At 35.0% G+C, this 14,568-nt stretch overlaps 1 protein-coding gene across 4 annotated transcripts in view; it reads right to left on the reverse strand.

Moving 5' to 3' along the window:
- CENPC (centromere protein C) overlaps nucleotides 1–14,568 on the reverse strand; it is a 143,224-nt gene that overhangs the window by 121,409 nt on the left and 7,247 nt on the right. For all 4 annotated transcript variants that reach the window (XR_005031314.2, XM_036918157.2, XM_036918155.2 and 1 more), the window contains exons 2-5: nucleotides 12,527–12,573; nucleotides 11,307–11,377; nucleotides 10,401–10,495; nucleotides 5,234–5,339 (exon numbers count right to left, since the gene is read on the reverse strand). Coding sequence is in view for 3 of the 4 variants with exons in the window: in XM_036918157.2 (XP_036774052.2) it covers nucleotides 5,234–5,339; nucleotides 10,401–10,495; nucleotides 11,307–11,377; nucleotides 12,527–12,573 (319 nt within the window). In the remaining variant the exon portion in view is untranslated. The remainder of the gene's footprint in view (nucleotides 1–5,233; nucleotides 5,340–10,400; nucleotides 10,496–11,306; nucleotides 11,378–12,526; nucleotides 12,574–14,568) is intronic.

A 14,568-nucleotide genomic window follows, 5' to 3' on the forward strand; every position in this document is an offset into this window, starting at 1 on the left:
CAATAAATGTTAAATGTTTCCACTTCTTTAAGTGGAAAAAAAATAATAACTAGAAGTGAGAAAACTGTGAAAAGAAAAAATTTCATTGGTAAAGCAGCCATAGAGTAAAGGTAATAGATCAATCGCTTATTAAGCTAGTATGAAGATCAAAAGACAAAAGCATTATATACACAAATATAAATCAAGGTATACACAAAGTAAAAACATGTAAAATATGTCATCATATACATAAAACATGAAGGAGGGGAATAAAAGGTAGTGCTTTTTAATACAGACTATTAATATAAATGGCTAGATACATAGGATGAAATATATAAACCTATGGTAAATGTAAACCAAAGAAAGCCCTATGACAAATACACAAAAAATAAAGAAAAAGGAATCAAACCATAACACTAAAGACAGTCATCAAATAACAAGGTAAGACAGCAAAGAAGGAAAAGAACTACAAAAAATGATTAACAGTTGTTTTCATAACTAAAAATCACATTAAGTACATATTTATCAGTGATTACTTTAAATGAAAATGGACTAAATAATCCAACTGAAAGTCATACAGAGACTAGTTAAAACACAAAACCTATCTCTATGCTGCCTATAAGAGACTCACTTCAGACTCAAAGACACACAAACACTGAAAGTTAAAGGATGGAAAAAGATACTCCAAGCAAATGGGAGTGAAAATAAATGCAGGGGTGGTAATATTAAATCAGGCCAAATAGATTTCAAAATTAAGACTATACAAGAGACAAAGAAGGGCATTACATAATGATAAAGGGATCAATCCATCAAGGAGATATATAAACTGTAAATATCTATGTACCTGACAGGGGAGCACCTAAGTATATAAAGCAAATATCAACACACATAAAAGGAGAAATTAACAGTAATATAACAACAGTACGGGACTTTTAACTCTTTGCTTACATCAATGAATAGCTCATTAAGGCAAAAAAAAATCAAAGGAAACCGTGGCTTTGAATGACACATTAGATCAGATAGACTTAAAGATAAATAAAACATTTCATCCAAAATCAACAGAATATACGATCTTTTCAAATGCACATGGAACTGTCTCCAGGATGGATTACATGTTAGGTCAAAAACCAAGTCTCAATAAATTTAAAAGATTGGTATTGTTATTAAGCATCTTACCTGACCACAACGGTATGAAACTAGAAATCAAACACAAGAGAAAAATTGAAAAAAAAAATACATGAAGGCTAAACAACATGCTATTAAACAACCAATGGATCAATGAGTTAAACAGGAAGTCTCAAAGGATATTAAAAAAACATACAAGTAAGTAAGAATAAAGAGAAAACTTAACACATCAAAATCTGTGGGATGCAGCTGCAGTAGTGGTAAGCAGAATGTATACTGCTGAATGAATACACTTGAAAAGCTTATCACTTGGCATAATGTTATGAAGGTTCTTTCATATTGTAGCAGGTATCAGAACTTCATTCCTTTTTATGGCTGAATGTCACTGTACCTATATATCACACGTTTTTCATCCATTCATTTGGATAGACACTGGGGTTGCTTCCACCTCTGGGGTATTATGAATAATGCCACTATGAATGTTGGAGTGCAAGTATCTATTTGAGTCCCTGTTTTCAATTTTTTTTGGTATAAACCTAGAGATAGAATTTCTGTGTCACACAGCAATTCTGTATCTAATTTTTTGAGGAGTCACTAAACTGTTTTACACAGTAGCTGCACCATTTTACATCAACAGCAATGCTTGAAGTTCTAATTTATCCACATTCTCATCAACATTTGTTACTTTCCTTTTTTTTCCTTTAATAGCCATCCTGGTATGTATAAAGTGGTATCTCATTGGGGTTTTGATTTTCATTTCTCTAATGACTAATGTTGTGCATCTTTCATTTATTCATTGGCCAATTGGACAAATGTCTATTCAAGTCCATTACCCACTTTTAAATTACATTGCTTATTTTTGTTGTTATTGAGCTACAGTAATTCACTGTATATTCTTGATATAAATCCATTACTAGATACACCACATGCAAATATTTTCTCCCATTCTGTATATCATCTTTTCATGCTCTTGTCATGCCCTTCAGGCTAAGACTTTTGAAGGACATAAACATATAAGACATATGTTGTATGTAGAAAACCTAAGTAACACAAAAACATGAATTCTCACAAAATTACTATACAAATTAAATGCAATTCAAGTTAAAATCCCAACAAAATTTTACTGGGGTTTGGTTAAAACTGAAAGTTCATAGGCAGAAAAAAGGTTTGAGAATGGCAGAGAATTAGTGATTATAAAGGTAAATACCTGTATATCAACATATAATATAAAACCATTATTTGTAAAACAGTACAGTGGTTGCTCCTTATCCAAGGTTTCAGTTTTTGTGATCTTGAACACCTACAGTCAACTGAGGTCCAGAAGATGATATTCCTTCTGACATTAATCATCAGAAGGTCAATAATAGCCTAATACTGTGTCTATGTAATTTATCTCACTTTATCTCATTGTTCAGACACTTTATTATCTCATGTAATCAGAAGAGGAAAAAGGGTGAGTAAAATGCAGTAAAATATTTTGGGAGAGAGAACATATTCATATAACTTTTATTACAGTATATTATTTGTTCTATTTTATTATTAGTTATTGCTTTAATCTCTTACTGTGCCTAATTTATGAATTAAACTTTATCATACGTATGTATGTATAGGTAAAACATAATATATAGGGCTTGGTATTATCCATGGTTTCAGGCATCCACTGGGGGTCTTGGAATTTATCCCATGAAGATAAAGGAGGACTACTATATTGTTTTGACCTTAAGAATAAACTAACAGACCAAAATTTAAAAATGTATTAAATGATATGTAAGATTTCATACATGATAAAAGTAATATATTCAGAAGAAAATGGATTATGTAATTAATAAAATGGCCTAGCACAACTGACCATGTGGAAGAAAATGAAATTATAACATTACATCACATTGTATAGCAAAACACACTTCAGATGGATTAAAAATTTAAAGAAAATGTTAATATGAAAATCAAAGCTACTATATATACTATTAGGATAAGATACATCTTTTAACCAAAACAGGAACTTAAAAGCTATAAAAGTCACACAGTCGGTAATATTTAAAAATTTCCCCATTAGATGGTTAAAGAAACTATAAACAAAATCTGTAAGAGTCAACATATCATTTGGAAAAATATCTGTCACACAAATTACAATTACAGACATTCAATTCAAAGATCTCTCATAAATAAGATAAAACAAATGGGCGAGGGATATGAATAGACAATCAGATAAAAGCAAATTCAAATAGGCAATGAACTTATAAAAAGGTGGTTCAAATTCAGTGGTATCATAGAAAAAGACACTAAAGTAATGATAAGACAATACTGATCAAATTGGCAAAAAAAGAATAGTAAATAATCTACCAGGTAAAAGGTACTTTCTTACAATGCTGGTTATGATGTGATTTATAAGAAATATTTATTTTGGTCATTCAGATGACCAAAATATGTTTTTAAGATATATTTCATCTTCATCCACACATCCTAAAACCCTTCAGAGCAATAAAGGTAAAATGGGTGTCTTGTTATTAATGGTGACTTCTGGCCACCCCAAGCGTGGGGGCCAGTTGCTAGGAAGACCAACCATGTGATCAGAGGGTTGGAATTTTGAGTCCCAAACTCCCACCTGACCTCCACCCCAACCTTCAAGGAGGAGAGAGGGGATAGAGGTTGTTATCGGTTACCAGTGGCCAATGACTTAGTCATAACTATGGAGACTATGAAGCCTCCATAAAACCCAAGTGGAGGGCTTTTTGGTCCTTTTCGTTTTCGGGGACATTCCATGCTTGGAGAATCGGAACACTGCCACATGTCAGTGAGCCAGGCCCCAAGCTACAGGAGGACAGAAGGTCCTTTGTTCAGGACTTTACCCCATGCATCTCTTCATCAGGCTGTTGATTGTATCCTTATCATATCTTTCAATAAACTGATAAATATAAGTCTTTCCCTGATTTTTATGAGCAGCTCTAGCAAATTAATAGAACCTAAAGAGGAGTTTGTTAAAACTTCCAATCTATTGAGGGTTGGATAGAAGCATAGGCAATAGCCAGGAGCTTAAGACTGGAGTCTGAAATGGAGGCTAAGGGAGTCTTACAGGACAGAGGCCTATAGAAGACAATACTATCCGAAGTAGACAGTGTCAGAATTGAGTTGAATTCTTGGGACACCCAGCTGGTGTCCAAAAATTGCCCTCTACATAGGTTTGGGAATCCTATTTACTGGTATAAAAGAAAACTGCACAAGCCTCTTCTGACAGTGAAGTATGCGCACACCCACTTACATTTTTCATTTAGGAGCACAAATGAAGGTATGAAAGGATTCAAAGGTTACTTCCACAGGATGATAGGAATAATGATTAGTAGTTTTTTTCTTTTAAATTCTTGACTCTTACCTTAAATGAAAAACTTTTTCTAATTTGAAAAATGTAGTTGAATAAAATTGAAGTTTTATATATATATATATATATATATAATGTAATAAAATACTATATTTTATATATATATATATATATTAACTAAAGGAAATGGAACAACAGAAAAGAGAAGAACACCAACCATATACAAATACTGAATCATTATGTTGTATATCTGAAATTAATAAAATATGTCAATTAAACATCAAGGGGAAAAAAAGATGTTCAAGAAGACCATGGAGAGGTCCACGTGGCAATGAATTAAGATTTCCTGCCAGCAACTAGCCCCACATGAGGGACTCACCTTGGTAATAATATCCTTAGCACCAGATGAGCCTTTAGATGGATGCAACCCTGGCCAAAATCTTTACTACCACCTCATGAGAGATTTCAAGACAGAACCATTCTAACTAAGCTGCTTCTGAATTCGTGACCTACAGAAACTGTGAGATAATATTTATTTTTCTAAAAAAAAAGGTAAATCAAATAAAACTTATTATTCATGCTTGAACACACACACACACCTCTCTCTCTCTCTCTCTCTCTCTCTCTCTCCCTCCCTCCCTCCCTCCCCCAACCCATGGAATTGAGAGGGAATCACAAACAACTTCATCCACATCACACTTCTGCCTAGGCTGACCCTTGCCTTCTCTCTCAAGCCAACACATGTACGACCTTCAGCATTCCTAACATTTACACTGTATCTAGGCAAATAACACCCATGGGGATGCCACCCACCTGACTTGTCAATAGCTTCATGTGGTTCTACAATGAACTGCAGAGAGGCTTCTTTTTTCCTTGAAGAAACTGGAACTGATTTTGGATGTGATTTCTGGCACTGAGCCTAAAAGAGATACAACATTAGATCTACTCTATTACATTACAAATCCTGATTAAACCCATTTGTTTTTAAATTGGAAAAATGAACATTTTTATAAATCTAGACCGGCTGCTAGAGTTGTATACATAAATAATTACTTTGGAAAAGAATTTGGCATTATCTAGTCAAGTTGAAATTTCATATAACCTGTCCTAGAAACAGTGCTGCTCTGAAGAGCTAAAACCTATTTGGCAGAATATTAATAAATAAATAAATAAACAAATAAGGGTATAGTCATATATCATATATACAACAGTGAAATGAGTAACTACAGCAACATGAATAAATGGTTGTTTTAAGTGCTATAATTGTTATTTTATAAATGATTGTTAACCCAAACAAAAGGAAGCTGCATAAGTATATAATAACCCCATTTAAGTAAAGTTCAAAACAGATGCAAAAACATGTAAAACAATACATAAATAATATTCAGAGATCCACTCTATGCATGAAGAGGTACTGTAGCAGGCCTGTTACTTAAAGAGCCTGCTTACAAGGTTAGCACTTAGTTGGCATCTGGGGACTTGTTTTCAGAATGTCTCCTCTGCCACCAGCTAAAAAGGTTGTGCCTGCTATGCCTGCCTTCCTAGACTATTTGTAGAAACAATGTGATTTATAGTGCATACCTACTTCTTTTTTCCTTCAGAGAATTTAAGAATTTTGTGGGTGGAGGGTGCCTATGTAACCAGCCCCTAATAAGAATGGGCCAAGTCTCAAAAGGCTTCTTTGGACCAAAAAACTACACATCTTACTGCACTTGACTGCTAGAGGCAACAAGGGCACACTCTTGTGTGACCCCTCTGGGAAGCATAGGAAACCTGACATGGACTCCTCCAGATTCTGCCTGATGTATCTTTTTCCTCCACTGATCTAGCTGTGCATCCTGACTATATGGCTGTAACAAACCTCAGTCATGAGAACAACTACATGATGAGTATCATGAGTCCTTTTAGTGACAGATCCAGCAAGTGGACAGTAGTGGGACCTGTCATAAGCAGTGAAGAAGTGCTGACACAAATATCAGCACACACCTACATGGTAAAACTATAAAGTAAAGGATGGGAATGAAGAACATGGAATTCAATATACTGGTTACCTTGGTGCAAGGAGGAGAGGCAGAAGAATAGGATTAGAAGGGAGCACAGAAATGCTTCAAAGGTACTGGTATTTCTTGCACTGAGGGACAGGTATATATGGTGGGTTTTTTTACATTATTTTTAATACCTTATATTTACACATATTCTGTTTTGTAAATCTGAAATGTATCAAGTCATAAATTTTAAAAGCCTAGAAAAAGGAAACTCATCCATACACTGTGGGTAGGAAAGAAAACTGGTAAACCATTTTGCAGAAAAATTTGACAATATTTAACAATTTCACTTCAAATGTGCATATCCTAGAGAAATTCAATTATAACACGTGCACAAGGAGGCATGAACAAATAGATGTTCACTACATGACTGTGATAATGAATAGATGGAAGTAGTCTAAAACTTTACCAATAGGAAATATGTAAATAATGGAGCCACTGCACTGCTGTTCAGTGGATACACTACAAAACTCAATCACATAAAGAACAAAACCAAGTTTTCATTACACTCTGCTCCCTCTTGAAACCTGATAAAGGATTTTTTTTAAATGTATCCCAGAAGGATAAAAAGAAAAAGCAGATGAAAGATATCTACAATTTTTTTAATTGGAGAGGAGATCATTTCTCAAAGCAACAAATTAGCCAGAAAGAATACCAACATGCATCAACATGCTAGTGACGGAGAAAGCCCAGAAGAAGACAAGTTTATGTTTATGGAGAAACCATAGATCAGTAATTAGAGGTACAAGGCACCTCTAAAAGAGGGGGCCCAGCTGAGGCTTACACCAGAAGAAGTTATTAGAAGTATCTACAAGAAGTAGTAAGAGTCACAGAGCCCCTCTTCTTCGAACCCTAACAAAAGATTAGATGTTTACTCTCTGGAGTTTCAGAATCAAAGAGACTGAACAAAGTAGCATGAGACAAAGCTGAAGGTAAGAGCAATACATTAAAAAGAGGGACATGAAGTGGAAGTATTCAAACTGCACCTTCTCCTTTGCCCCATCTGGCTAAGAATATCTGTATTCTGACTCAGACTGCCAAGCAGAACAAAATATTTGTCAGTAAAAGAAAGCCACAAAAACGAATCTGCAGATATTAACACTGACATCAGTGACATGGCCCAGACAGATCAAGACAGATCATACCACAATGAAATCTACCAATGTACAAATTTTACTTTGCAAAAAAGCTTGCAATCACTTTTAGTTTCCCACTCTTAAACATGTGGAGAAAGCTAAGGATACTGGACATTTGACAAAAGGCTCTAGTGTACACGGAAATGAGCCTTAGAGGAACCTAACATCAAGAAGTATCATGAAATTTCAGATCACTAAAGACAGATGACAAAATCACAAAAGCTCCCAAAGATGAAAAAAGCAGTCACATACAAAGGATCAAGGAATCAGAATGTTATTTTTAATAACACCACAAGAAGCTAAAATAGAGCATGTTCTTAAAAATCTGAGGGAAAATAATTTCTACACTAGAATTCTGTACCCATCCTAATTACCGATCAGGAAGGTTTTCTATCATAGTATTTTCAAACATTTAAGATCTTAAATTCTCAGGAAGCTACTAAAGAATAAGCCCCACCAAAAAAAAGAGATAGCAAGGAAAAGGAAGATTTGGGATCCAAGAAACATGAGTTGCAATACAGGAGAAGAGAGGGGACTTCCCTGGATAATAAAGGGAAATCACATGGCAACACCTATGTGATGGGACTAAGGATGGACAGGAACAAAAATCAAAGAGTAGAAAGATCTAAGGAAAAATGTCTCCAAGAAAAAAGTCTGAAAATAATAAATTACTTGGTGTGTCTAAATACACTGAGAAGACACTTATAATTTTGTCACAGAAACTGCTAATAAATTAATCATAGATGCACAGAAAATCAACAAATGGAAAAACTAAGAATTAAATCAAGAGAAAACTTAGAGACAAGAAAATGGTTCAACAAACTGCAGCACATCTATACCATGAAATACCACCCAGCAAAGAAAGAAATAATTACTGACACAAAAACTTAAATGAATGAATCTCTAAAGATTATCCTAAGTGAAAAAGCCAATTACAAAAAATTATATACTGTTTGAGTCCATTTAAACAACACTCTTAAAATAACTATATTGAAGAAATGGAGACTAGATTAGAGGTGTCAGGATTGAGAAGGGGGTGAGGGCAAAAGAAAAGTGTTACTATAAAAGGACAAACGGGATCCTGCAGTGATGGAACTGCTCTGCGTCAATGTCAATATCCTGGTTGTGATACTGTACTACACTTTAGCAAGATTACCTTTAGAGAAAACTAGGTAAATGATAATGGTCTTGCACTCTATTATAGCTGCTTGAAATCTATAATTATCTCAAAACAAAAAGCATGAATTTAAAAAAAAGTAGAGGCTCCCATTAATATCTTTCTATAAAGCAGGTTCTTCTTTTCTCCTTTTAGGCAGATTGAATTGAAACAATCAGATCCTCATTCTCTCAAGAATTGAGCTGGGTCAGTCCAAGATGAAATTTTAGTAAGATTCATTCCACCTTTAGTCCACCCTGTTCTTTAAAAATGAGCTCTCCTGTGTTAACTGACAACCTGATGAGTCTCCTTAGCCCTTAAAGATTATGAGATAATTCAGTTTAGCCCTTTGGCAGCCTCTGCTTTACTTTTTTTGGCCTCTTGCCCAAGACTGCTTCAAAATATGTCATGTGCCTGTTTGTGATGGGCCCCTTTCCTGCAGAAGGACAGCAGGACTGTCTTAGCATAGTAGACTATGTATTTCATTCACCTTTCTGGCTCAGAGCTCTGAACCAACCCAAAACTTACACAAGCGCTATCCTTCTGGGGAACCTCTGGATTCCAATTTGTCATGCCATCCCTGCACAGCTGAGAAAATCTCTGCTTTCCAACAGCAGACACCCTATGTTTTTGCCTAATATTAGCAAATACTCCCAGGGAAGAAAATTAACAAATGTCACCTCATCTTCTGGGGATTATCTCTTTGAAATTTTAGTTCACCTAGCCCTTATTGCTTCCACAGTAACCCATGTCTCTAAAAATATGATTGGTTTCCATTTTACTCCTTTTTTTAATTAGCTGTTACAGCAGGAGCGCTGGCCTACTATATCTTGTTACATCCTACCTAGAAGTAGACTTTCAGAATAAACTTGATACCAAAGGCCTTTAGAACATTTTGAGGAAAAAAAGATAGTATTGGTCATGAGCACAGACGCAAAGATCTTAAAGATTAGCAAACATCATCAAAACAGTTAATACTTTTTGACCAAGTCAAGTTTATCCCAGGAAAGCTGACTTAACTTTTAAGAAATCTGTACTGATAGAAATCTCTATCTATAATTTATGACATTAAAGGTCTCTCAATTCCGAAAGAAAGTGATCTGTCTTCATTCCTTGGAAAAGGCTATATGTTTAATTATTTGTTTATACAAGTTTCTAGAATGTTATTTCTAGTAATACATGATTTTTCTCTCCAATTAGTATTGTGTTTTTGAATAACTTTTTCTCATTAGCTTCAAAAACTCTATTGGGAAGTTTGCTACCCTTTTAGGATATATAATCAATAAAAGATTGATTCTCCTATATAATAGTAGGTTGCCTTCAGTTTTCACAAAATAACCAAATGTGTGAGGCTGGATTATTCAATAATTACCCTCTTTCCTAAAAGCCTAATTTAAGTATTATTTTAAAAGTGAAAAATGATTATTATAACTTGCAAATTCTAATCCCAGCCCTCCAATTTCAAACAAATCAAACAAATCAAATTTTTCACAAAATACTTCCAAATGTTATAGAAAGATCAGTGGGAATATATGACTCCACTTTAAGAATAAGACAACTTAATTAAAATGTACCTAACTATAATGTGTATTGTTTCATTCATTAAAATTTTACACCTGTACTAGTTCTCCTTTTTTACTTACCTCTTTGCTTGGTGACTGAATAGACATGTCTTTTATTTTAGGTGTTGAATATAGCACTGACTTTGTAGAATTTGTGCAATAATCATCGGCAAGACCTAAAAAAGCAAAAATTTTTTAAATGGTATGTAATATAAAATCTTTTGGGTACAGTTAAAATAAGTTCTACATGACATGTGAAGAAGTCTGCTGACTTTTTAAACACAATTAGCTTAAATGAATAGAGACATCTGATCATTATTCAAATGTTCCTAGAAGACATCAGGAATTAATAAAGACAAACAAGAAGAAATATGTACCAACTCTTCTTTCAGAGTTTATATAGAAGAGATACTTCTCCACTACCCCTGTTCATTTCTTTAGTTGGTCTATTCTTTTTCCAATAACATCTGATGCTGACCAGCACTTCAAAAAGTTTTTGCCAAATTCACCATTCCTTTAGAAAGGGGTGCAAATCACCAAACATTATCTCAAGCTCCAGTGATCCCAAGAATCCTGCACATTTATTCCCATTACATGAAATATTTTCTCTTGGGTATGAAAATTACTTACAGACTTTGAGACTATAGGAATCTAGTGTGAACTAAAGGAATGACAAATTTTTTGCCAGTATTATCCTCAGTGTACCAGAAAGTACATGAAGGTTGTAAATGTACTCAAAATTCCTGGGAAAATACTTCACATTTAAATGTTAGAACATATTTGCTGAATTTGATACTAATGAACATGAAAAATTTATATTTTCATCCATCCCAACCCTCAAAGTCCATCTAGAAATGAAAATTCCTGGGAAAATATTTCATATTTAAATGCTAGAACATATTTGCTGAATTTGATACTAATGAATATGAAAAATTTATATTTTCATCCATCCCAACCCTCAAAGTCCATCTAGAAATTAAGACTTACTTTTTTCTTCAAAACAGTCTTGTAAAATTTCCAGTATGTTCTGGCCTTGTTTTGTACTAATGTTAGGTGTCCTAATAAGAGGGAAATAAGGAAAATGTTAACCTATCATTTCCAGAAGATACTTGCTACTTGAGTTGTCATGTACTTCGAAAATTCTGTATCACCTTATTTAAAAAATGTTAATTTACTTAATGGGAAAAATACCACCTTGACTATCTGAAGAAAAAACAAGTACTCAAGAGTCCCAATGATCTCAGATAAGTAAACAGAGTAGCATGTCACTTGATACACTAACAATTAAATTCCTTGATTGAATAGCCACTCTAAAACTGTTTTAGACTACTGCTGTACATAAATAAGAAACATAAATTTTTCTGAACAAATTCAATCAGTCCTGAAATGCTTCTTTAATAAAGACTCTATGGTCATAAATCCTAATACCTCCAAACAGTCTTCACTACAAGTTCTCAAATGTACTTTTGATTTAATGGCATTAACCTTAACAGCAACTTACAAATCAGTATAAAATTTATATTTAAAAATTGTATTGAGGTAACTATAGATTCACATACTATAGATTCACATAGTTGCAAAAAAATAAAACAGAAGAGATCCCTTATTCATTTTATCTCATTTTCCCCAATGGAAATGTTTTGCAAAACTATAGTATACTATCACAACCAGGACACTAATATTGATACAATCTATCAATCTTATTCAGATGTTTCCAGTTCTACATGTATTCGTTTGTGTATTTACTTTTGTGTATATTTAGCTCTATGAAATATATCACATCTATATGTTTTGATATCACTGTACTCAAGATATTCAACAGTTCCAACACCACAAATATCCTTCTATTCCCCTTTTATAAACACATCCACTGTTTCTTCTAGCACCACCAAATAAGTTGCATCTTTCTAGCATTACCATTCAATTCATTCTACAGAGTGCTTTCACCATGGCTGTTAGTCAGAACTGAAATCGCCTCTTCCTGGTCTATCATTTATTAGGGGAATATTTTTTCTCACTGCCACTAAGTCATTACACTTTTTGCATTAATATTTCTGTTAATATAAAAAAACTAAGATGACTACTCTTAGTGGGCACAGAAACCATTATTCTAGTCAGAGGTAATAGTTTTTCCTTTCTTCACTTAAAAATTCCACTTTCTGGAGATGGAAATGAAAATAATTTTATAAGCTTAAGTATATAAACACCTGGAAGGCCGGCAAAATCTTCTCCTGTAGTCATTTTTGAGATGATCCTGAAAGAAAAGTAAATCATTAATTTGATAAAAATTTAAATTATTCATTTACTCATTTATGAAGTATTTGCTAATTGCCTATACATATAAAGAATTATTCTAGATCAAGTGAAAGAGAACTTGCCTTGTATCTACTGTTTCCAAACCTTTGATTTTATTATTTCCTCACCCTGGGATTTATTCTATCTTCTTCCTCTACCTCCCCCCACACCTTTTTCATCGTCAAAACCCTAACTATCTGGGTTTCCCATAATTCAAGTTGGTTGACTAACAGCACTTACTTATCTCCTTTCCCTGCAGGGAGATCCCTCTAAATAACAGTAAAGAACAAAAAATGGCATGAAACAACAATGAAAAAGAAAATGGAAGAGAGGCCTATCAGTGGACAAACAAATGTAATAAATTTCTGGAAGATGAAAAGCAAATGAAGTGTGATAACAACTGGTAAAAAAGAATAAAAACAACAGCAGCCTAAAGTAAGCTCAGAGGATACTGTCCTTCATAAGGAGTGAAGCTGATCTGACCAGGAGAAAGTTGTAACTATGCAGAACTAGAAAACTTTAGTTCTGAAAGAGGAAAAGAGTAATAAAGGGAATAAAAAAAGAGCAATTGAAAGAAAAACCTATAGAACAGTAGGTCCCCACTTCCTCTATTCCCATTAAATAAAGAGCTCAAAAACAATATTCTATTGTTTCAGTCTTAAAAATCACCAGCATCTCTATGGATCACACCAGACATTTAAAAACATATTAAGAGAAGGAAAAAAATCAAGATATAATTTTTAAAAATGGAAAAGTAAAAGGCCCAAGAGGAGATGAGTATCAGGGATGATACAGAAAACTTCCAAAAAAAAGAGAAAATTCTAAAAATTTAGTACCTTCAAGAGAGATCTGAGATAATACTGGACTTATAAAACAAAAATGGTATACTATAAACACTGAACAAAGAGAAAGAAAAACTCTTAATGAAAAACACGATTGCCTAAAATAAAAAATGTAATAATCATGAAAAACCTGTGGATATTGGAAGTGGTGGGGTGGGGGGCAGGGGACACAGAAAAGAACAAAGGACAAAGAGGAAATGAAAATGGGAGAAAGAATAAGACAAAGACCCAAAAATCAGCAAGTTCAACTTCTGATGAAAAGTTATTCCAGACAAAACAAGAGAAAGGGAAGAGATACACTCTTAAGAAATACACGGTCCAAGATCACAGGAAGATGGCGGCGTGAGTAGTTCAGAAGAAGTCTCCTACCCAAAACATATATATTTATGAAAATACAATAAATACAACTATTCCTAAAAGAGACACCAGTGGATGCAGTACAACAGCCAGGATACATCTACATCTGTGAGAACTCAACATCACACAAAAGGGGTAAGATACAAGCTGCAGCCAGGCGGAACCTGAACGCTCCCCCACCCCAGAACCCAGCGGGAGGAAAGGAGTCAGAATGGTGAGGAAGTGAAAGCCCAGGACTGCTAAACAATCAGCTCTAGAAATCCGCACCCGGAGAGCAGACACAAGGTGCACGGGGTGCTGGATATTAGAGAAACGGAAAAGCAAAACCTGTGGGCAGGTCTCTGCAACCGGCGCCCCTGAGACAAAAGAAAAGCGAGTGCTTTCTGCAAGTCTTAAAGAGACAGGGACCCCATAGCTAGACGAAGTCATCCCGGCACACTTAGCTAGCAGCTGGGAATCCCGGGGAACCATAGGTGCCCTAAACCCCGGGGAGGCAGCACAGCTCTGAAGCTCCTCACGACACTAAGCAGCCTGCCAGTCGTTCCTCCAACTGGTGCAGACCCCGACACACCAGCCCAGTAGCGGGAGAGTGGCAGCGCGTGCCGGGGGTGGCGGCGCAGGAAGGGACTGGGAGCGGATTGAGTGCGCCTATGGTGCCAGAGGGGACCAGGAGAGGCCTGTGTGAACCTGCAGCGGTGGCAACCAAACAGCCCGGGTGTGGCTCGTGCACACCGGTGGCAGTGGAGCCAGAGGAG

The sequence above is a fragment of the Manis pentadactyla genome, chromosome 5 (genome assembly GCF_030020395.1).
Source record: "Manis pentadactyla isolate mManPen7 chromosome 5, mManPen7.hap1, whole genome shotgun sequence".
NCBI classification, from domain to species: Eukaryota; Metazoa; Chordata; class Mammalia; order Pholidota; family Manidae; genus Manis; species Manis pentadactyla.